The 23,813-nt window shown below is 42.5% G+C and overlaps 1 protein-coding gene across 1 annotated transcript in view; it reads left to right on the plus strand.

The window, feature by feature from the left end:
* The window catches only part of UBE2F (ubiquitin conjugating enzyme E2 F (putative)), a 209,200-nt gene that overhangs the window by 141,387 nt on the left and 44,000 nt on the right, over positions 1-23,813 (plus strand). The window contains 2 exon segments of the mRNA XM_088449896.1: positions 7,718-7,788; positions 10,915-10,972. Of these exon segments, the coding sequence (XP_088306022.1) occupies positions 7,718-7,788; positions 10,915-10,972 (129 nt within the window).

Raw genomic sequence — 23,813 nt, forward strand, 5'->3', positions numbered from 1 at the left:
GGTTTTATTTACAACATCGGGTGTCAATATCCTGAAATAATTACTGCATTCTGAAATCTGTTGGCACGGCTGTCTAAGACGGGGGCACAGCTGGGTCTGTGAGGGGCATTGCTTTAAATAAATTGTTTTCCAGTGGCAAACATATACTGCAGTCATTAATCACAATTTATTCACTTTTAATTTGAAGTTCTTGGGTGATATTTAATTTGTGCTCAGTAAAGAAACTACATTGCCTGTGGCAATTTCAAGTAGTTTTAATAAATGGAGACATTGTTACGGTTTAATTGGACATTTCCAGACAAGTGGAAAGAAACCCTACTACAATAGGATGTTTCCCCTTTTAATTAGAAGAAGACTGTCCAAATTTATTTTTTTATTTATTTTTTATTATGGGCCAGATGTAGGAGGTGTAGTTTATGCCAAATAATTTATGCAATAAATACTATTAATATACTAATGCTAACTCTTTTATGCATGATGATGAGAATCTGTCAGATAGATGAACCTCAGGACCTCATTCAGAGCCGGACGCTATTTGCGCTCGCTCGTTCAGAAAAAGGGGCCGGATATTTAAATAGAGCGCTCGCTCTTTGCGGTCTGTTGACGCCTCTATGTCTGAGCGAGCGAACGAAATATGCGCTCGCTATTTTGTAAAGACGCCCCCTGGTCGTTCGCATCATACGTCATCTCTATTTATTAGATTAATCGAGTACATCGAAAGGCGTCTGAACTACTCGCAGTGCTTGTGGTTGGATTTTCCTACCGCAATCATGCGAACAGGTCAGACTAAGAGACAACCAAGTGACGTGGTCGATGACGCTGCTTTGTTAATTATGCACACCCTTAAAACGCCCGTTTTGACCGTTTGGCACGCCTGCGATCGGATCTCCACTCCCCGTTTTCAAGCACATTCCCCTGTTACCACCCACAAACGCCTCATCCTGTCACTAAAATTAGCAGGCACTCGCTATTTTGCGAACACACGATTTCCGACCGCAATGACTGGTTGGTGCATGCGCATTACGACGCATACGCAGATGTGCGAACATCGCTCGGAGCGAGCATGCGGCCGCTTACGAGCGGCTCTGAATCAGGCCCTCAGTCCCTTTGGGGAAAAGACAGTCCAGTCAAATGTTTACGAAGAATATTTAAAAAATCTTCTAGTGAAAATGGGACCTACTTATCAAGTAATATTTGGAGGATATTCCCTATCCCATATCTGCAAATATTAAGTATTCCGCAGTCCCTCCAATTCCGACAGCTGCATCCCCCATTGGTTTCTTTCTATAGGCGCTCCGAAGCTGCTAAATTTACCAAGCTTGGCTCCAATTGGACAACGTCATCTCCAGATTGTGTTACCCTATAGTAAGTCGCCTCCAGGCTACATTTCACAAATATTACTGGGGAGAGGGTTTGTCTGTAACCCTCCATGTCAATGGCCACCGCACATGGGTGGTCAGCAGAACAGCATCGGCTCGCTACATAGAAGGGAAACGATTGCTTTTGCGATCATTTCACATCTTTACACATCGCAGGGATGGGCTCTCCTTTCGGTGGTCCTCTTTTTTTTTTATTAATAATATTTTTTATTGACTGAGAGAGAATACATTATCACGTAATAAAACAATATCGTATTTACCATAATCGAGCGATAAGGAATTCTAATTATCAGGTCTAATTGGTAAATATGCCCCAAGTTATGACTTGGAAAGATCCAGTCTCAGGGTCCGATGTATCAAGCTGTATTTTACATAAAATTATGCAGAAACTGCAGTTTCTGCATCATTTTCTGTATTGTTCCTTTTATGTATTGTGCGCACACGCAGCGTCAGCTTCCCCTGGAGAAGTCATTCTGTGGAAGACTTCTCCTAAATGTCAGGGATATAACTCACGGGGACAGAAGTTACCGCAACCGCTGTCCCTGCGAGTTCACCATAGTACATAGCCGGGATATTTTTATTGAAAATGAGAACTGGCACGTTAGGTACATAATGAACCGCGATTATTAGCACATACTGAAGACCCTTAAAAGAGCACTACAGTAAGAGGAAAAAAAAATATTGTTTACCATAATTACTAATTAATACACAACTGTGATAAGAAAAGCACTCTACATGTTTTGTTTTGTTTTGTGGTCCTTCATTTCCCTAGTATACTACATGCTTTGAATTGCATATGTTTAGGGGTCTTTAGGGTAAAATAAACTGTTGCTGTCATGCATTCCATGCTGAATACACATAAAGGGGCTGGTGCTGGTGGGCTGGGCCAGTTCAAGAGAGAGTCTTACGCCGATATATTTTTCCAGCCAATCCGGCCGATGTACAATAGTTCTGAACAATAATTGTTCCGTGTATGTAACCGATAATTGTCCAAAGCTGGAAAAAAAAAAGGCGATTGTGATCCATGGTTTTACTATTAAAACCTATTCGATTTATCAGACTATCCTTCTGCCGATTACATTAAGTGTACTGTACATTGTGCCGGTCAAAGTATGGAGGCACTTCATAATTGTTTGAATCGCCCAGACAGCTGTACCGTTGGTCGCATCGTTTAGAAAATAAAAAATAAAATATCTACAGTGCGTGGTCAGCTTTACAGTAGCACAAAGTATTTAAGATCAGAAAGCTTTGTGATGCTGTTATGTAACAATAATGTCTGAAGAGGGAGGGACTAGACCAATGTTACCAAATTGGTTATCTATATTTTAACAAAAGCACAAAGAACTCCCTGCAGCTTTTTTTCAGAGCTTATCAGCACTAGCGTAATGGGAAGCGGCACTTACACAATGACAAATACATTTACACTACATCCTCTGTGCAAGCAGAGGGAGCAGATAAGGGCCGGGTTTCTGTGGCTGCTATAAGCTGGATACAGAAAGCAACAGTGTGTTAACTATCCTACTAGCAAACCAAATGTTTCAGTTGACATGTTTATGTCAGTTCCATATTTAATAACACCTTTCCTGGCCTCGCTTTCTGCTATCTGTGACATGCAAAACAGAGGGTACGGCATTATCCTGCCCGCCTTGTTTTGTGCCAACCTTAGATTCAGAAAAAAAACAATGGATTTGGCATTGCAGTAATTATCAGCCGTAAGTAAACTAAGCATGTTATCCGTTGCTTTACCGTGATTAAACATTTGGATGCCTAGAAACTAGCATTTGACTTATACCCCTTTTCCACTGGCCAAAATACCAGGGTTATTGCCGTGTCAACCCGGGTAGCGGCTCAGTGGATAAGGCTCCTAGGAAAAAATTCCGGGTCGATTGACCCGGCATTTTTTCCCGGTCTCAAGCAGGGTAAAACCCTGGGTTTTACCCTGACGTGGGTAAAACCCTGGTCAGGCTCAGTGGAAACTGGTAACCCGGGTCTCCAGACTCTGGATCCATTTACCGTATGGTGATTGGCTGGTATTCGGAAGCTGCCTGTGACAGCTGTCACGGAGGAGGGAGAGATTACAGCCTCCCCGTATGGTCCGGACCGTTCCGGTTTTTACCCCATCCCCGCTTCATATGAGGAGGCTGTAATCTCTCCCTCCCCGGTAACAGCCTTCCCCTGGAAAGGACCCCCTCCCCTTGTCACCGGTCCGCTCCGGTATGGCGTTCAAGGGAGATCTGGAGTTTCCTGCGCTTGGTGATGACATCACCTCCAAGCGGCAGCACTGCACCCGTGTGCAATGTGAAGGTGCCGACCGACCCGGGATATTCCTGCGTCCCCGCCGCAGTGGAAATGGGGTAAATCCTGGGTCTGACCTGGCTTGGAACCGTGTTTCAAATCCCGGGTCACACCTGGAATTTTGATAGAAAAGTTGCAGGGCTAGACAAATTTATGTAAAATCTAGGAGCCGTCTTAAAAGTTTAGGAGCCAGACCATCGTCCATTACAAAAATATATGAAAGCTTGTATAGCCCACCACACATGCCCTTTCAGTGCCCCTCAACCTAGTAGTAAGCCCCCTGTAATAGTGCCCCCAGTCGTAAACCCCCTGTAATAGTGCACCCAGGTGTAAGCCCCCTGTAATAGTGCCCCCAGGTGTAAGCCCCCTGTAATAGTGCCCCAGGTGTAAGCCCCCTGTAATAGTGCCCCCAGTAGTAAGCCCCTTGTAAAAGTGCCCCCATTAGTAAGCCACCTGTAATATTGCCCCCTGTAATAATTCCCCCAGTAGTAAGCCCCCTGTAATAGTGCTCCCTGTAATAATGCCCCTTGTAATAATGCCCACAGTAATAAGTCCCCTTTAATAGTGCCCCCTGTAATAATGCCCCAAGTAGTAAGTCCCCTTTAATAATGCCCCCAGTAGTAAGCCCCCTGTAATAGTGCCCCCAGTAGTAAGCCCCCTTTAATAATTCCCCCAGTAGTAAGCCCCCTGTAATAGTGCCCCCAGTAGTAAGCGCACACACAAAAAGAAAACAGAATACTTACCTAAGCCCCGATTTTGCGTCCGTTGGCGTCCGCCGCTCTTTGGAACTATGGGAGAGACGTCATGTCTCTCCCATAGTGCCCAGGGGGGGAGCCGGCTGCCGCTGCAGGGAGTCGGGCGCCCGCTGGTAAAATATCAGAGGGCGCCCGGCAAATGGAGCTTCCCTGCAGGGGGGGGGGCTTGGAAAACTCGGTTGCCAGGAGTAAAATCTTAGTCGTCCTGGCGACCGGGATTTGTCGGGCCCCGAAAAAGGGGTATCAGAGAGAAAAGCTTGGCCAATGTTCTAGGAAGCCAATCTGTTCAGTCAGTTTCTTGTGTAAAATCTTTAGTTGCTAATGCACATCTGTTAATGTTTGTCCAGTAATGAAATTCAAATGGTAAAGGACCACTAAACCGTTACATACAATAGTTTTGAATAACAAATATATATGTAAACATTTCAGGAGTTATCGGAGAGGAATATATATAAGATAAAATTGCGTGGAGTAAATATTTTCCTTACATAGCAGAGCTCCCGTAAATATCTATTTGAAGGACACTAGTTCATTGGCATCTGGGTTTTTTTGCTGAAGATGAATGGTAGTGAAGAAAAGCTTGGGATCAGCAGCACCGTTCCCTCATACAATTTAACACAGCAAAAACTACCTTCATGAATTACTTTACTAGCCCTATGAGGAGATTTGCATCCTTCATTTCTGCTTGGAACTCTGGAGGAATGTTAAAGGTTGATCCAGAGATAATTAATCATTTAATTGTTTGCAGCACTTTTGTCACGTGAAAGCGAGGCCAACTCGCACTTAATTAAATCTCTCCTTAAGTGTAAATAAAATATCATACACCTTACGTCACACATGCCTGGGAATTTTATTAGTGCTTCTAAAACAGGCAAGTACTACAATATTTAAAGTTTTGCCATCCAGCTAGAAAACCTTCAAATGTTATTTTAACCAAGCCATCCATAGCTCTTAAAAATGTAACTAATTTCTCTTGTCATTCACTCTCTACTGCATAAAGAAGAGGCTAGGTATCGCAAATTATCTCTCCCTTTGAGTTTTTTTGTATTATGCTTTAGTTTTGGGTTTATCAATTACATTTCTTATTTTTATCTTGTGATGCTGTGATTTATTTTTATTTTTTAACTTTATTAAACTGGCATTTTATTATATATTTTTAAATTGTTATTAGTTTATACATCAATTTTATATTGTCTGTACTAGTGAAAACTGATGGTTTTAAATTCATTTATTTTGATGTATTAGAATATTAATTAATTCTATAACTTGCACAAAACCTGAGTGAGTGACAAACACATCATGTTGCAGTACAAGTAATTGTATTTATGACATAGACTAGGGCAGAGTTTCCCAAACTCTGCCTTTACAGTGCAGACTTAAGGATGTCCATGCTAGGGCACAGGTGACTTTGTAAGTTCCTCAGTCAATTTGATTTAACCATCTGGACTCGAGCATGGATATCCTTAAAACCTGGATTGTAATGGCAGAGTTTGGGAAACTTTGCACTATTGAATATACATAGCAGAGGTGTGGGCAGCCAAACTTGCAATTTTAAATGTAAAGCTGGGTACACACTAGAGGATGTATTGGACGATTTGTCGTTTCGAAGCAAATGGGAATGGCACATCGTCCAGTGTGTATGCACTATTGTGCGCTACCGGTGCGTAGTTCGTCATTTCTTCAGATTGGCCTACAGTGCAGGGTAATCTGAAGATCTGGCGGCGGACACGATACTTCTGGATGCAGCAGGGGGGGACAATATATCGGGCATTCGTACACCAGACCACCCGATATATTGTGCCGTCGCATCTGCCTGCTGCTGTGTACACATATCGTCTAGTGTGTACCCGGCTTGATTTTAAAACTCCTCGAACACCTACTATAAAGTAGTGTACATATGCTCATCGCCTAGCTCGGGCCCCATTTTATCCAGAGCTCTGCCAGTCCCATAATACCGATCCGACAAATCGGTTCTTCTCAAGACCTTAAAGGTGCGTACATACTGTGCGATCAGTAAATACAGTAAGATTACGACATTGTAATCGTACCGTTGTTCCTGATCCCCTGCAGTGCCTACACTGACCGATCAGGCACACTCCATCATTCCCGAACATGGCCAATGTGTCATTATCGCCAGATTGGCCTGCATGTTCAGGCGATGGACAATGTCGGAAACGACCAGCGGGCACGTGCATCGCTGGTCGTTTCCTACATTTTAGTGCACGATTTGTGCACGATTACTGAGCAATTGCACGATTGCGATGTCTCTCCAGTGTGTACGCACCTTAAGACGTAGGGTTGTTAGTGGGTGCAACAATTAGAGGCCGCTAAGCAATTGCTGTGGAACAGAGGAGCCCTGAGGCTTCGGCTGGAAAGAAGACCATGCAAGTAACATGTTATTGTTGGTGCTAGTGCAGCTTTAATGTTTGGTAGTACTTGGCTCACAGGAAACGTATAAAACTAGAGTTCATCCTAGCACCCTGCGTCTGTCACAACCTGTGCAGCTCCTCTTTCCTGCCTGGGGTGTCGCTCTCTGCTCTGGTGCATCTAGCACACTCAGATGATGCAACAAACTTCTGATATACAGACCAGTGTGTGCTAGAAGCTCCAGAGCAGAGTGTGACACCCCAGGTAGGAAAGAGGAACTGCACGGGCTGTGACAGGTACAGGGTGCTAGCACAAACACTATAAAACTATTGATCCTTAACAAACAGGTAAGCTATCTATCCGATATGAATTTATGTGAAATCCTATAGCTATACCTGAAGTGTTGGCAATGTTATGAACAAACTCTGTTTATATAGAGGAGAGGCGTATTTGAAATGCAGGGAATTAGAGAGAACTTCCCCTTGTATGGCCCACTCTACATAATCCGGTCAGACGGGACACGGTTACATGACCGTTACATCTGTTTCTATCATAACGTTCGTAAATCCAAATCCTGTGTGAAATCACTGAGGGACTGTTACAGCTTTATTGGCAGAAAATCTAAATTTCACGCACCTCCACTCACCTGTGACCGTGTAATGTCTCAGGCCTTGGCAGATGTTATCCAGTACAGATTGTCCATGAAGAATCTGTCAGCTGCAGGCCCATGAAATATGTCCTAAAACATTTTTTTTTTTTACTATTATAATGAATTCATTTGGCTTTGGAATAATATATTCTACCTCTCACGGCATGCAGAGAGCCTCCTGGCGTGTAATTCTTAGCTTTGTGACATGAGCCTCCTGGCGTGTAATTCTTAGCTTTGTCACATGTATGTGTTTTTTATTCCTTTGTGTGCAGCCTCCTAAAGTGAAGTGCTTAACCCGGATCTGGCACCCGAACATCACAGAGACTGGAGAGATCTGTTTAAGGTGGGAAGCTGTCTACCTGTACATTTACCTTTCGTAGCTTTCGAAGAGTTGTGGTATGTTTTTTATATGTCTATATATATATATATATATATATATGTGTGTGTGTGTGTGTATATATATATATATATATATAATTTTTTTATTTTGCCGACTCAGATCTTGAGGCTCAAAACATACATCCCACTGAGTAAGCAAAGGTTATATCCTATTGATTACATATAATCAGGATTGTAGTAGTTAGCATAAACCCACCAGGGTCTATACGGGGTGGCTGGACTGTAATAACAAAGGATACTTTTTGTTGTTGTCTTCTCGCTGTGATCTACACCTTCTAATGGTGCAATGTGAGCCTGGTCCAGCCCATATCAACCCTAAAAGAATACACAAAATGGAATTTTGGTTACACACATCACAGCTTTATTAAGAAAACAGTCAAATTTAACTAAAAAAAAATATCAGACAATTTGTGAAGCTTAAATGTTGTTTTACACATAATACTGTCAGTACTTTGTTATAATTGCAGAGGATGTGGTCCAAAGACCTCGGGGTAAGTTTAATCATGCTGATTGCCGTTGCACAATCATAGTACACCGTAAATGTTCCTACTCAAGGGCCTGATTCAGAGACGGACGCTACTGTACAGCCCATGCGGCTTTGTACGCAGCAGCTGTACAGTGATACGCTAATGCCTCAGGAGACGTCTCGTGTAAACAGATGCCTCCTGCCGGCTTCTCTGATCCTCTACTGTGCCCAATGATGCAGCATGGGATCATCTGCATGACCATCGGCCATCTGAGTAACCGTCCGTCAGTAAAGTCAGGGTCAGTAAAGTCGGCCTTGGCAACCTCGTAAATGGGGCCGACTCCTCCCCCTCTGCCCGTCGCCACCCCCAAATGGCCACAGCATATCAATTATGCTGCAGCTTGGGGGTTACTGCCTGCAATCTCGCAGAACAAGACCTTCACATGCGCAGAGCTCACGCTATCGGAAATGTACGTAAATTTATGTAAACCATCGGGTTTCTATACATCTCTGAATCAGGCCCTAAATACGCAGCTAATGGTTATATTGAAAAATATTAAATTGGCAGCTAACACACATTTAATAAACTATGCAGCTTAACACATTTTGGGGGAGATGTATCAAGCCTAAAGAAGACAGGTGAATAAGTTTCCCATAGCAACCAATTAGCTTCTACATAAGCTATCATTTTATAGAATGTACTAGATAAAAAATAATAGGTTGAAGCTTATTGGTTGCGATGGATAATTTCTCCACTGTCCTCTTTTGAAGGTTTGAGATACATTTCCCCCACTTTGTTTTATACACACACTAGCTGAAGTACCTGGCATAGCCAGGGTTTAAATCTTGAAGTTATTAAGTTTTAATATAAGATGTCATCCAAATTCATCCAGTGGAAGGCTCAGAACAGACTCCCTAGGTCAAAGTTCTGCCCAGCGTACACCAACAGGAGGTCCAACCGGGAACTCAACCCACTAGTATGTCTACTGGGAGCCAATGTTACCACTCTGTGTAGTTTTCATTCAAATGCATCCGGTGGAAGGGCCAGAACAGTCTCCCTGGGTCAAAGTTCTGCCCAGCGTACACAACGGGAGGTCTGACCAGGACCTCCACCCCCTAGTATGTCTTCTGGGATCCAATGTTACCACTCTGTGAAGCTTTCATCCAGATTACGTGATGATGTCCAAATCCATCCAGTGGAAGGCCCAGAACAGGCTCCCCAGGATGAAAGTTCTGTCCAGCATACGCCAACAGGAGGTTCGACCAGGACCCTAACCCCCTAACCTAGACCACCTCACGTTGGTTTCATCCCAGTTGGTGCAGGGGTGTCTGAATGCATAACCAGACAGGCAAACAAACAGACCAATACATTTTATATACAAAATATACATAAATATTCATAAAAAAGATATACAATGAAACAAATTAATTTAATAACCTGCTTATACAGACAGACACAGCAGCCAGGGATACTGAGCCCCTCCACTACTCTCCAGACCAGTGATGAGCACCCAGATATTCTCTGCTGCCCTCTAACATTTAAAATGGTCACACATTATCCTTAATCCCAATAATAAATTAGATTACGACATTTAATCAAAGACAGAGATACCACAAGCCATTATCATAGTTTACAGTGCGATTCACAGCACTTAGATTTCCCCACCTGGCATGTAAACCCCAGAACACCCCTCAGCCACCCCACACACTTATTTGTTGAAGGCTGTTGCTGCAGTTGAAGCTCAGTGGGGCATAAAGTAGAGCAGAAGAGCTGGGCCCATCATGGCATATTGTAGAGAAATGGGTCAACACGTTACCAAGCAAGAAGGAGGTTCTGTTGCTCATCATTGATCCAAAGTAAAGGAAGCAGAGACATGACTCGCCTGACTGTTTACACATTCATTCCACCAAAAATGAAACCAGTTTTGGGTGGAATATGCCATGAAAACTCTGCATGTGTCCAATTCTCCTATGGCTTCAGCAGACTCATTCCCTCACTTACACCACCAGTAGCCTATTGTCCACCAACATCATACGGCCAAGGGGAGCGTGCGGCAGTATCATGAGCACACAAGCCATAGCTAATGTATCCCTTTCAAAACTGGCTTTTGTAGCTTTTTTATTACACTTTTTCTTTGGTTTAAGGTTTTATGTGGACATTCCTACTATCTAAAAAGAGGAACAAGTCCATTTCTGCATAACATAACTTTTAAGTTTGCCAGGACATCCAGTAAGTCAGTGTTTCATAGGGAAATGTTGCAAGCAGCCAAACTTCAGTTGTAATGGTGGTGCACTTTAGAATTGAAGTGCGCTGTATTTTCCAGTGTTCATAGGACCAGGTACCGCACTGACCGCCTGTATTGCCATACCACATTATTGTCGGGCACCCTGGTTTGAATTGTCTGTGTCTGTGTGACATGTTATGTTGCAAACTGTCAGCGGGAACTTTGAAGACATCTTGTTGCCCCTTCAAATCTGTTCCGTTGGATCTTGTGTGATCTGGGCTTTAATCTAGCTCTACCTATGTTTGCTGGTGGGTCTTAACTGCTGTGATCCTGTAGCTTTAAGCATCCTAACTATTATTTTATTCTCCATCTCCTGCAGTTTGCTTAGAGAGCACTCTATAGATGGGACGGGCTGGGCCCCAACTCGAACCTTAAAGGTAAGTAGTTCCTTTCCAACAAATTATTATTATACATCTTTTAGTGAATCTACAGCCAAATAAACACTGGATATGTACCATCGGCAAATACAAAGAGCAATCCGGCCATAAATTGTTACATTTTTATCCTATATTATGGAAAACCATTACTAAGCATTTTGAATGCTCTAGGACTGTATTTGTTTACCAAGCGATACAATTATGCTGACTTATTTTAATGGTACACATGGATTTAGCGGCTTACACATCACAAAGTTTGTGTGGCCTACACTTGCAGTGAATGTTTTATTCTTATGGAGCGTACACACGGTCAGATTTGTCAGATGAACGATTAAACGATTTGAACGATGTGAACGATTACCAAAGTTTTGAACGATTTGAACGATTGAACGATTTTTGACTGCATTAAAATGAATGGAATCGTCCAAGTCTGACTGCAAACCCATCAGATGTCAGATATCGTTATCTGACAAACGGGAACGCGCATCGTTGATCGTCCATCGTTCAGGCATGTCAGATATGAACGATTTTCCTTCAGATATGAACGACTGAACGATTTTTAAATCGTTATCGTCCATATCTGAAGGAAAAATCTGATCGTGTGTATGCACCATTAGTGTGCAGGTCTGTGGGGATGACAGTTACAGAACATTAATGTCAATGTTATTTACAGCTCCCTGCGTTTACATGCCTCGTAGCAGTTGCATCATTTACATTATACTGGGCACACTTCCCAGTGCCATATTGCTATGTGACATCCGCACACGGCATCATGCATTGCAGCAATTTCTTCTAACGCAATAAATTTTATAGTCGTCTTATTAAAATATGACCCGCCGGTTTCTGCTAAACGTAACTAGTCATGGAAGCAGTGCAAGGGGTTGGTGACATTTTCTAGACTTGTTTTGCGCAATGTTTAAAGCTCAAATGAAACTGCTTGCGTCACGTCTCCTGATTTTTATATTGTCATCCTTTGGGGATATTAGGATATCTTTGTTACAAGTCACCAAGTTCTCTTTTATAGCATGTTCACGCGCCTTTCCTCCGTGTCATGTTACCCTTTTACTGCCTCTACACCTAAAATTACTTTCTGCTTTGTTTAATATGCCTTAAGGGACTTCATTTCTCTTACCAGCCTGAGGGGTCTGTTTAATAAACTAAAAAAACTGCTTTTTTCCAGCATTTTAGCTCGAGAAAGACTAAAATATTATTTATTTAGTGAAGTGAAAAGTGCTGAGAAATCACTGATCTCTACATTCTGTTCCTGCAGCCCACATTGGTTTTAATTAGGGATGTGCAGGCTCGGATAGGTTCGAGTTTGCACGTGGAGTTCGGATTTTTCCCTCCAAAAAAACGGAACTCAGAACGAGGCAAAACGTCATCTTACATGGACGAACATCATCATTCCTGGACAAAAGACCAGGAATGATGATGTTCGTCCATGTAAGATGACGTTTTGCCTCGTTGTGAGTTCGGTTTTTTTGGAGGGAAAAATCCGAACTCCACGTGCAAACTCGAACCTATCCGAGCCTGCACATCCCTAGTTTTAATGGGTGCTGTGTAGTAATGCTATTTATATCTTGTTTGAGAAACATAACGCCATGTCTTTTTTTTTTTTTTTTGCCTTCCGAGTTGTAGAAAAGCTGGGAGAGCTGCTTCTGCTGTATCTTGAAGCTCTCCCCGGCTTCCTGCACAGCCACAGCAGCCCAATAAGCAGCCACAGCAGCCCCCATATGCATACCCTATGTACAGCTTAGGGTTAGCATGAACAAACCCTATCACAACAGGCAGTCTCGGACTGGGGTGTAAAGGGCCCACTAGGGAATACAGTGATAGGGGCCCATACAGGGGTGTGGCCAACCTTGGCTAGCCATTAAAGAGTGCATTGGCTGGGCCCCTTTAAATAAATAAATAAATATATATATATATATATATATATATATATATATATATATAGTAAATACTGCAGGTGCATGCATGATAATGTACCAGATTAATTACAGCAAGGCATTGTAGAAAATACACCATAGTCCTGTGCAGTATAATGTAACATATGTATAAAGTATAATTCAAGTGCACAGTCTGGAACCTGATCCCTAGAGTAAGGGTTGGCCTTCAGCCAGTGGGGCCCACCGGGAGTTTCCCCTCTACCCCTGTGGGCCAGTCCGACCCTGACAACAGGTAAGCAGCAGCTCATCGTGGATCCCCCCCATCCAGCCTCTCACTTAACTGTTTGGCGGGTTGAGGTGGAGGGTGTGGCCATTATTCTCCTTTCGGCCGGTGGTGGCTCCTACTGGGTGGGCCGATGTTGAGATGGAAAGGGTCATCCTCCTTCTGGTAGGGGCGAATCTGAGCAGTGAGCTGCACTGTGATGCAGCCTATTAGTCGCACTGCGCTGGCCTATCTATATGAATCACCAGTGCAGCGCGACTTTCAGGCGTGTCACAGTGCAGGTCAGCAGGAAAATTCTGCCAGGTGGACCGCCCGAGAAGCTTAGCGTGGGCAGAACACTGAGCTTCTTTCTTTAAATGTTACTTATTAGTTTGGCAGCTTTCTGCTTTTAGAAAATAATTAGCTTGTAACCGTGTCAGATTAGGAATTTCCAGACAAGTGTGTATATGCGGAAGTCCCCCCCTTTGAGGACAATTTGCAGTAATCATGTGATCTTTAAGACAGTATGTGAAAATGTTTCTATCCATTAGAATGACACTAGTTGCAGTCTGCTCCCAGCAGCCATTCTGAATGTTACCTGGCAGTTGTTGGACCTGATTTTGCTAAGAACTTTGTATACAGGCTTTTTAATAGGAAAGTAGTTTATAGAGATTGCATTTAGGTTGGAATAGCTGTTCCTTATGACTCTTGAAGTCAATTCTGCATCCAAACACACACATTCTATGCACTAGTGTTTCCCAACATCAGTCCTCGGGGAGCCCTACCAGTGCATGTTTTCCAGATCTCCTAGTTGGTTCACAGGAGTGATCATTACTGTCTGATGCATTTTTAAAAGATCCGCAGGTGGAGCTAATTATTTCACTGGATACTGAGGAGACCTGGAAAACATGTGCTGCTTGGGGTCCTTGAGGACTGGAGTTGTAAGACACTGGTATACTCACTGAATGGTCAAAGCTGATCAAATTGGATAAAATGATCTTGCGCCAAAATTAGTCAGTTAGTTATAATTGTTCAAATGGGTTCGGTATATTATGTCAACATTCATAATGTCGACATAATAGCTATGTCGACATTGAACATATCGATATGTTCGGGGTGTTGACATTGACCAGGGTCAGAATGGCAACAGATTGTACGCTAACCCTAATATGGACATTTTATATAAGTCGACATGTTCCAGGCGTCGACATTTATTATGTAAATCAGGTGACACTACAACCCCCCATCATAATCACTTCCTACATGACACAGTCCTTAACAGAAAACTGAGTTCCTTATGCCCTCTTTTTAAGATTTTTAATTAACATGCATAAGAATAGCAACCATAAATATTTACTAAGCCTTGGATGGAGATAATGTCCCAACTAATCAGCTCTTAACTGTCATTTTTCAAACACAGCCTATGACATGGCAGTTAGGAGCTGATTGATTAGTACTTTATCTCCATCCGAGGCTTAGTAAATAGACCTCCTAAGTGGCAGCACATGTATGTTCTGCACTGTAAAATGGCTGCAGAGGAGGAGGAGGTGTTAGGACCAATCAAAAGCTACGACTGCAGCTTTTGATAGGCCCTCCCCCTCACACAGCCGAGGTCGTCTTACGGTCTATGCCAGCTGTGTATTCCTAAGGATTTTTCTCGCTGTAGTGTTGACAGGGGCTTATGGGGCCTCTAAAGCTGAAAATCCCACTTTACAGCTTCTTTGTGGGGCGGAGGGATCTAATGAGAAATTACATACACAAAAAAAAATACCTAAGCACGCATCTAAGGCTTCAGCTGAATAACACCAAGTTAAATTTGGATTCAGTATAATCTGATTGAATCCCGCAAAGACATCTATATACTGTATGTGCCTCCATAGGCTACAGTGAAGCAAAACCTGAGGTTTGTTTTGAGATATGTAGCGAGTACAGTGTTGCCTTTAAAGGCCTGAATTTTTATTGTAATCTATAGATTGTACGCTTGCGACTATAGATTGTAAGGTTGCGAGCAGGGCCTTCCTACCTATATATCTGTCTGTTATTATCCAGTTTTGTTTTATTAATGTTCCAATTGTAAAGGAATATGCTGCGCTATATAAGAAACTGTTAATAAATAAATGTAGCCAATGGTTCTGACATCATCTTATGACGCGATCTGAAGCTTCCCTGCACAGGGACATGTTTTTGGAGTGTAAGCGAATATAGGTTATACCATACCTGCAAATGGGAAATCTCTTCTTCTAATGTGACATTGCAGTAGTATAATGAGATTTAGGAGACACATCTATGGTATAATATATAGTAAATGTAATGGTGTCCTATATCAGGAGGTCACTGTAAATGAGTAACATTTCACCATTGCCAATAAAACAGACCCTGACCCAAAATGCTAATTATTCCCAATGGGATGGAACAATGTTTGCTGGCTGTTACATTTACTGTAACTTAATGGCAACTACAGACTAGACGACGATTTGTCCGATTCCGACGTAGCGGACCGACAAGTGGTTCATAGCGTCCAGTGTGTACACTCTATCATGATCCCGATGCACGCTCCCGTCGGTCGTTGGCTACATCTTCAGCTCTTTCGTACATGCAGGATGATCTGTCAATCTCATTAATGACTCCCCACTGAACATGCAGTGTGTACGCACTACCCAGAACGACAAACGATATGTCGTTCAGACCTGCACCCTTGGTTCTCCCGACCAAAGCATTACACCTGACCGTTAGTCAGCCCAAGTCAGCCCAAGCCGGGGATCCTTGAGGAGGTGGGGACCCGCTCCCTAATAAAGGGGTGACCTCTCCAGGGCACCCCAGGCCTGGGCTGATAGTCCAGGGCTATCCCTGGAACCCCTGGCTGGTGGGTGCCGGGTCCCAGCAAGCCTTCCGCTCATGCTGGTGCTTGGAGAACCACAAGTAGTGGGCAGCACAGATGGTGTAATGGTAGCATTACTGCCTCAAAGCACTGAGGTCGTTGGTTCGATACCCACTACGGCCCTAACTGTGTGGAGTTTGTATATTCTCCCTGTGCTTGCGTGGCTTTCCTCCGGGTACTCCGGTTTCCTCCCACACTCCAAAAATATACTGGTAGGTTAATTGGCTCCTAACAAAATTACCCCTAGTGTGTGTATGTGCATGTACATGTGGGCAGGGACTGGGGCAGGGACTGATGAGAATGGCCGAATATTCTCTGTAAATAACTGGTAATAATAAATAATAATTACCAGCATGTGGGGTATTAAGGGCCCGCTGGTACCTGTAGTTCACCTGCAAAAGAAATATTAAAAGAAACAAAAGACACACACGCCGTGACAGTATAATTTTATTGAAACATACATTCCCACTCACATACTCGCCTAGAATCCCTGTAGACATACACTTCCCCTTGTCCAGTAGAATCCACGACAACTTTAAAAAAAAAAAAAAAAAAAAGCCACCTCCACCTCTTTCAGCCAATGGGCGGTTCTTACCATTGACTTCAACAGTGGTAACCTAGCGGTTCTCACCATTAAAGTTATTTGTGGTACTGTTCATTGACTGAGAGAGACGGAGGCTTGCCTTTCTAAGCCAATGAACGCTCAGCCGCGGCACTTATATCGAGAAATGCAGCGCTGAGCTGTCATTCGGGAAGTACCTCCTTAGAGAACGGCACTTATGTTCGTGGATCGGGAATTGTCGTTTTTTGTTTTAGGAAGACGGATGCCTACATGGAGAAGAGGACGTGTCCAGGGATTATCGATGAGTATGTGTGAGTGTGCATGTGTGTTTTAATAAAATTATACTGTCGCGGCGTGTGTCTATCATTTGTTTTTTAGATTTATTTTGCAGGTGAACTACAGGTACCGGCAGGCCCTTAATGACTCGCATGCTGGTACTTGTAGTTCTCCAAGTATCAACATTCGGAGGAGGCTTGCTGGGACCTGTAGTTCCCCAGCAAAAGACAATATTATTCCATCTATTTTTTGGGACAACAAACGATATATCCTTAACGATTTGAATATCATTAACGACGCACGCTATATCGTTTGGTCGTTGGTAAAATTGCACAGTGTGTTGCACTGTATCGTTAGTCCAAGACTTCCGGGGAGTTCAGGGGAAATCGTTAACGGCATTGCATCATTTGCAAATCCTTTTGTTTGTCCCCAGCTTAAGAATTCCCTGTGCACTGTTATTTCCAGTCTTCTCTGTAGCATCAAGGTAAAGCAGACGTTCCTTCTTGCCCCCTTCAGCATGAGGCCTTCTCCTGACACTGACACATGACAGCTGCCAAGAGAAACACTACACTGCAAGCTAGGACAGTTTGGAAACTATTTGCCAGCTTCTGAGGCCCCATTGCTTCCCATTACATACACGCTTGCTGGAGACGAGAACCGCAAACTCTGCTTTAACCTCTGTTAAAATCAATTTAATTCTCTCTCTATATGCAATCCCTGTTTTTGCATACGCTTCTAGCAATATATGTTCTGCCTGGTCTTTCACGATACTTTTATTACTTTTGACTTGTTCTCAACACAGTGTAAATGTAGACTTTACATTCCTCTGATTTTTAGTAAATGCTACTGGGAAGGCAGAATGCGGGACCGGCCGTTATTCATAGTGCCGCTTTTTTGGATGCTTACACGAGCGGAACAAGCTCACTTACTGTGTGTCCGTGTACACCATATGGCGCAAGACACCAAGCGCGACTGAGACTTTCCGGGAAAGCTCCGAAGCACATTTTTAGCAAAACGGAGCACTCGGCGCGGCCAGATCGCACACAACCTGGTGCTCAGAGGGGCTATTTGACATGACTGAAGCAAGAGTAAGAAAGGACACAGTATTATGTTCATTTGTTCCGTCCCTTCAGCAAATCTGCACTGTCTAGTTACCATTTCTCTCCCTCTCTCATGTAAGTTTATTCTGAGTATTAAGGCAGACACTGCCTGTGTTATCTTGGGTCACATCCGGGCAGTGTCAGATCAGAGGCGATTTTCTATCCTTGGCGCGTATCCACTTTTTTTTTTTTTTATAGTCCTTCGTATGTTGGTTCATGGCACATTTGTCACTTGCAAACTGATAACACTTTAAATAGCTGGCAACCCGAGCGCGGCTTGTAATTTAAGGTCCGGTAAATATTGCATCAGTCTCTTCAGGCATACAATTTAAAGAGCCCATCTCTTTATTATCACATACTGCAGCCAGTTTCTGGGAAAGACACGAGGGAGACTTTTGTCAGATAAAGCCGGTTCCCAAAGATTTGTTCGTGTGTTTTTATTATGTGTTAGATGATGGTGATAAGGAGGCGACAGCACAATACAGTGTACTAAACCCCCCCCAATACCCGCAGCTGCTTTTCAGCCCATTGTCAGTGTGTCAGAGCGAGATTATCCATTATTGTATTTGATGATGATGTGGATGCAGTACGTGAAACAGCAGAAAGATTAATATAAGTCTAGACGACATATAAACCAGTGTCCTATCTATAATGGGAGCGGGGTGCGTGCAGGGCTGGTGCAAGGTTTCTTGGCACCCTAGGAAACACTTTCAGCCTACTGCCCCCCAACACCACCAATTACCCACTTCCCAACCAATGAGGTGAGCGTGCGGAGTCGGCACCTTTTACGCTCCCCAGCCTCCTGCCTGCATTGAGTAGAACAATATTTTGTTAATTATGTGATGGTAGACTCAGTGGCACACCCCATCCCCTCCCCCAGATCCTGGCGGCCCATGCAAAGAGACAAAATCATATATATAAGGGAAGGAATGGGGGGGCAATTACAAAATAAATATATATATATATATATATTACAATATATATTATACAGTGTGTGTGTGTATATATATATATATATATATATATATATATCCCCTTGATGAAGTCCCCAGGACGAAACGCGTTGGGAAAGAGCTTGCCTTGCCTTTTGAACCTATCCACCTTGTTCAGATAAGCTATTTATTTAACTTTTAAAAGAGAATTCTTTCTTTTTAAAGTGAATGATATATGCTTAGTTTTAGACCTTTTCCTTCTCTGATTTTATCCTTCTATCCAAAAAGGGGTCTTTTTTATGTGTATGCTATATGTTTTTATTTTATTTTCTCTTTTTTATCACTGCGTATTTTGTATCTATTAAATTGTTAAATTATTTATTCATAAGCACTGGCACTATCATTTTTTAACCACAGAATTGGTTTGAATATTTATGATTTATGCACTTTTATAAACCAGTCGCTCTACAGTCAACTCATTGTTCTACACATTTTCTAATACCTTTACCAGTATTCATTATTGACATTGAGCAGACGCCCATATAAAGTGGGCTTGGTTTACATAAATTTTACACGGTTTTGTTATATGGTATATCACTTATAAATTATTCTATTTATAGCTGGCGCCGTTCCCACCTATTGTTTAGTTCATATATATATATATATATATATATATATATATATACACACACACACACACATACAGTCAGGTCCATAAATATTGGGACATTGACAGAATTTTCAGATTTTGGCCTCTATTCACCACCACAATGGTTTTGAAATGAAACAAACAAGATGTGCTTTAACTGCAGACTTTCCGATTTAATTTGAGGGTACTTACATCCAAATCGGGTGAACGGTGTAGGAATTACAACTGTTTCAATATGTGCCTCCCACTTTTTAAGGGGCCAAAAGTAATGGGACTATCAACTCAAAAGCTATTTCATGGACAGGTGTGGGCTATTCCCTCGTTATTTCATTATCAATTAAGTAGGTAAAAGGTCTGGAGTTGATTCTAGGTGTGACATTTGCATTTGGAATCAGTTGCTGTCAACTCTCAATATGAGATCCAAAGAGCAGTCACTATCAGTGAAGCAAGCCATCATTAGGCTGAAAAATCAAAACAAACCCATCAGAGAGATAGCAAAAACATTAGGTGTGGCCAAATCAACTGTTTGGAACATTCTTAAAAAGAAAGAACGCACCCGAGAGCTCAGCAACACCAAAAGACCCGGAAGACCACAGAAAACAACTGTGGTGGATGACCAAAATAATTATTTCCCTGGTGAAGAAAAACTCCTTCACAACAGTTGGCCAAATCAAGAACACTCTCCAGGAGGTAGATGTATATGTGTCCAAGTCAACAATCAAGAGAACACTTCACAAGAGTGAATATAGAGGGTTCACCACAAGATGCAAACCATTGGTGAGCCACAAAAACAGGAAGACCAGATTAGAGTTTGCCAAACAACATCTAAAAAAGCCATTACAGTTCTGGAACGACATCCTATGGACAGATGAGACAAATATCAACTTGTACCAGAGTGATGGGAAGAGAAGAGTATGGAGAAGGAAAGGAACTGCTCATGATCCAAAACATACCACCTCATCATTGAAGCATGGTGATGGTAGTGTCATGGCGTGGGCATGTATGGCTGCCAATGGAACTGGTTCCCTTGTATTTATTGATGATGTGACTGCTGACAAAAGCAGCAGAATGAATTCTGAAGTGTTTCGGGCAATATTATATGCTCATATTCAGTCAAATGCTTCAGAACTCATTGGACGGCGCTTCACAGTGCAGATGGACAATGACCCGAAGCATACTGCAAAAGCAACCAAAGAGTTTTTTAAGGCTAAAAAGTGGAATGTTATGCAATGGCCAAGTCAATCCCCTGACCTGAATCCGATTGAGCATGCATTGATGAAGACAAAACTGAAGGGAAAATGCCCCAAGAACAAGCAGGAACTGAAGACATTTGCAGTAGAGGCCTGGCAGAGCATCACCAGGGATGAAACCCAGCGTCTGGTGATGTGTATGCGTTCCAGACTTCAGGCTGAAATTGCCTACAAAGGATTTGCAACAAAGTATTAAAAAGTGAAAGTTTAGATTTAGGATTGTTTAGTTTGTCCCATTACTTTTGGCCCCTTAAAAAGTGGGAGGCACATATAGAAACCGTTGTAATTCCTACACCGTTCACCTGATTTGGATGTAATTACCCTCAAATTAAATCTGAAAGTCTGCAGTTAAATCACATCTTGTTTGTTTCATTTCAAAGCCATTGTGGTGGTGAATACAGGCCAAAATATGAAAATTCTGTCAATGTCCCAATATTTGTGGACCTGACTGTATATGTATATATATATATATATAGATATATATATATATAGATGTGTGTATATATATATATATATAAGTGGAAGCACAGCCAAAGGGGGGGGTGCTGATAACGGGGAGTGGGCCCCCTTGTCTTAAGTGCCCCAGGCCCCGTGAAGGAATAATCCGGCCCTGCAGTTCAGGTTTTAAGGATATCCATGCTTGAGCTCAGATGGTTAAATCAAATTGACTTGGGTACTAATTAAGTCACCTGTGATATCCTTAAAACTTGGACTGTAAAGGAGGAGTTTGGGAACCAATAGTTTAGGGAGATTCGGTATATTATTAAGCCTTAAAAAATTGTTGCTATCCACAGGACATATCCAGGTCTATCACCAGGTGCCGGAAACTGGATGTAGTTTATATCGCGGCGGTCAGGAAGGTTAGGTTTAGGCTGCGGGGGGAGGGTTAGGATACTTACCTTCAGGTGTTGGTATCCTAACCCTGTCGGGATTCTGACGGTCGAGATCCTGAGCGCCGGCATCCCGTACTCAACCCGCCAGAAACCACATGGAGGGTTTTTTCCGCTTTACAGCCAAAATATCCTTCATCTGGTGAAGAGTTAAGGCCCTCCAAAGGTTACATTGTCTCCCTCTTTTCACAGTAAATAACATTTGAACTAGAGCTTGCAAAGCGTGCTTCATGTGCATTACAACACGTACGTCCTCCTTTCCACTCTGTATATGTGTAAGCAAGCCCATATAATGAACTATGTGTTATATCTATTACTTACCCAAACAATGGGAACCCTTGATAATGTGAGATTCCGATGAGGTTCCAACTCTGAAGAGGTGAATAGTGAATTTGCAGTGTGCCGTGCAATGCTTCACAATGTGGATTCCCCTGCAGCATAAGGTGTGGATTATAAAGGCAGATTGTGTCTTGATGAAAGTCTTGGATTTGATGAGGATGAGAGATACTGAAAGCTGTAAGTATCTGCCGAGCTACGAAGAGACTTTTTTTTTTTTTCTCTTTTTGATTTAAAGGAATTTGGGAGACAAAGCAGAGCATTGCGTAGTGTATTAGCAGGATGTGAATCCTACATCTTTCTGTGAATAATCAAGGGCACAGATTGAACTATACACGCACAAGCCACAAGTGAGCAAAAGAATAAATAACAGAATACGCACATAATTCTTCTCTCTCCTGCTTATAACAAAAGAACAATTTTGCTTCGGATATTTCAATACATCCTCCGCATAGTACATCACCTACCAGATGCTATAAGCCGAATGGGTCTCATATGTGCGGGCCGTTCACTTAGTCATAAAACAGACCTGCCCTGTGTAATGTCTCCTCCTGGGGACACTGCAGTGCAAATCATATGTATGGTAAAAGTATCTTTATCGATAGGTCATTTATATTGCTATACAGTAGGTTATCCATAGAACCGACACATTGTAAGAAACTGTTCTGCCTTAATAGAAATGACAAAGGATGAAATGGTGTAAGTTAAGTACAGTGAAAGCTTTCCTGTCTGTTTTTTAATATTATTACCGGGGCGGTGGTTACACAAAATGGTGTCTCGTCGCAAGCCCCGATGGTCGTGATGGTCTTGACCATCGCGACCATCACCCTGGTCGGTCGCTAAGCTGTGGGTGGTAACCCACAGCTTAGCTAGCGACCAGGAGGCCGCACTTAAAAAATCAAGCGGCCGCCCTCATTCAGAGCGACCGCTTGTATCTAGCGATCGACTCTGAATGAGGGCCAATGTGTGCAGACTGTCAAGACTAACACAAAGGGTCTAGTAAGCCTTAGTATAGGAGAGTCCTTCTTGAAACATGATGTGCAGAATGTCAGGACTAACACAAAGGGTCTAGCAAGCCTTATTATGGGAGAGTCATCCCAAGCCATTGTGTGCAGATTATTCAGGGCTAGCACAAAGGGTCTAGCAAACATTATTGTGGGAGAGTCCTTCCTGAGACATTGCATGCAGACTGCCAGGACTAACACTTATGGCCTAGCAAATCTTATTATGGGAGAGTCCTTCCCGAGACATCACACTGTCAATATCACTACAGAAGTTCTGGTAGCACCTATTGTGGGATCTTAAATGTTATCGCTCTTAAATGTTATCATTGAAGCACATTTTGTGTCCTTACAATTAAGGAATACCTATAGATGTTAAGCTGTGTGTGTTCCCAATTGTAAAGTGCATAGCAACGCTGTGTAGATAAATAAAAATGTGTCTGGGCTTTAAGCTGCCTATACACAGACTTCGTTGCCAAAAAAAATGTAGTGGTCACTTTCTGAGCATCTTTTTCTAAGCATGTCCCTCGTGGTAATGTATAATTAGTGCCCTACTATAAGAGGCATTACATTTCTGCTGTATGTTGTGATATATTAATTTGATTTGCATGTTAAATATTTCATGAAGTATTCTGTGGGCTTTTGTAAGTTAACAACATAAGAGAATTACAATATTAGATAATTACATTCAACCTAAAGAGGATCTATACTGTGCAGTTCATACGTTTAAAAAACGGGGACAATAAAAAGCAGGCAGAGTCAGCATCTGTGCATCTGGCTCAGGCAACCAGAGAGGTATCTTTATCTCCAGGTATC

The sequence above is a fragment of the Taudactylus pleione genome, unplaced genomic scaffold (assembly GCF_031769625.1).
Source record: "Taudactylus pleione unplaced genomic scaffold, aTauple2 ptg000500l, whole genome shotgun sequence".
Lineage (NCBI taxonomy): Eukaryota > Metazoa > Chordata > Amphibia > Anura > Myobatrachidae > Taudactylus > Taudactylus pleione.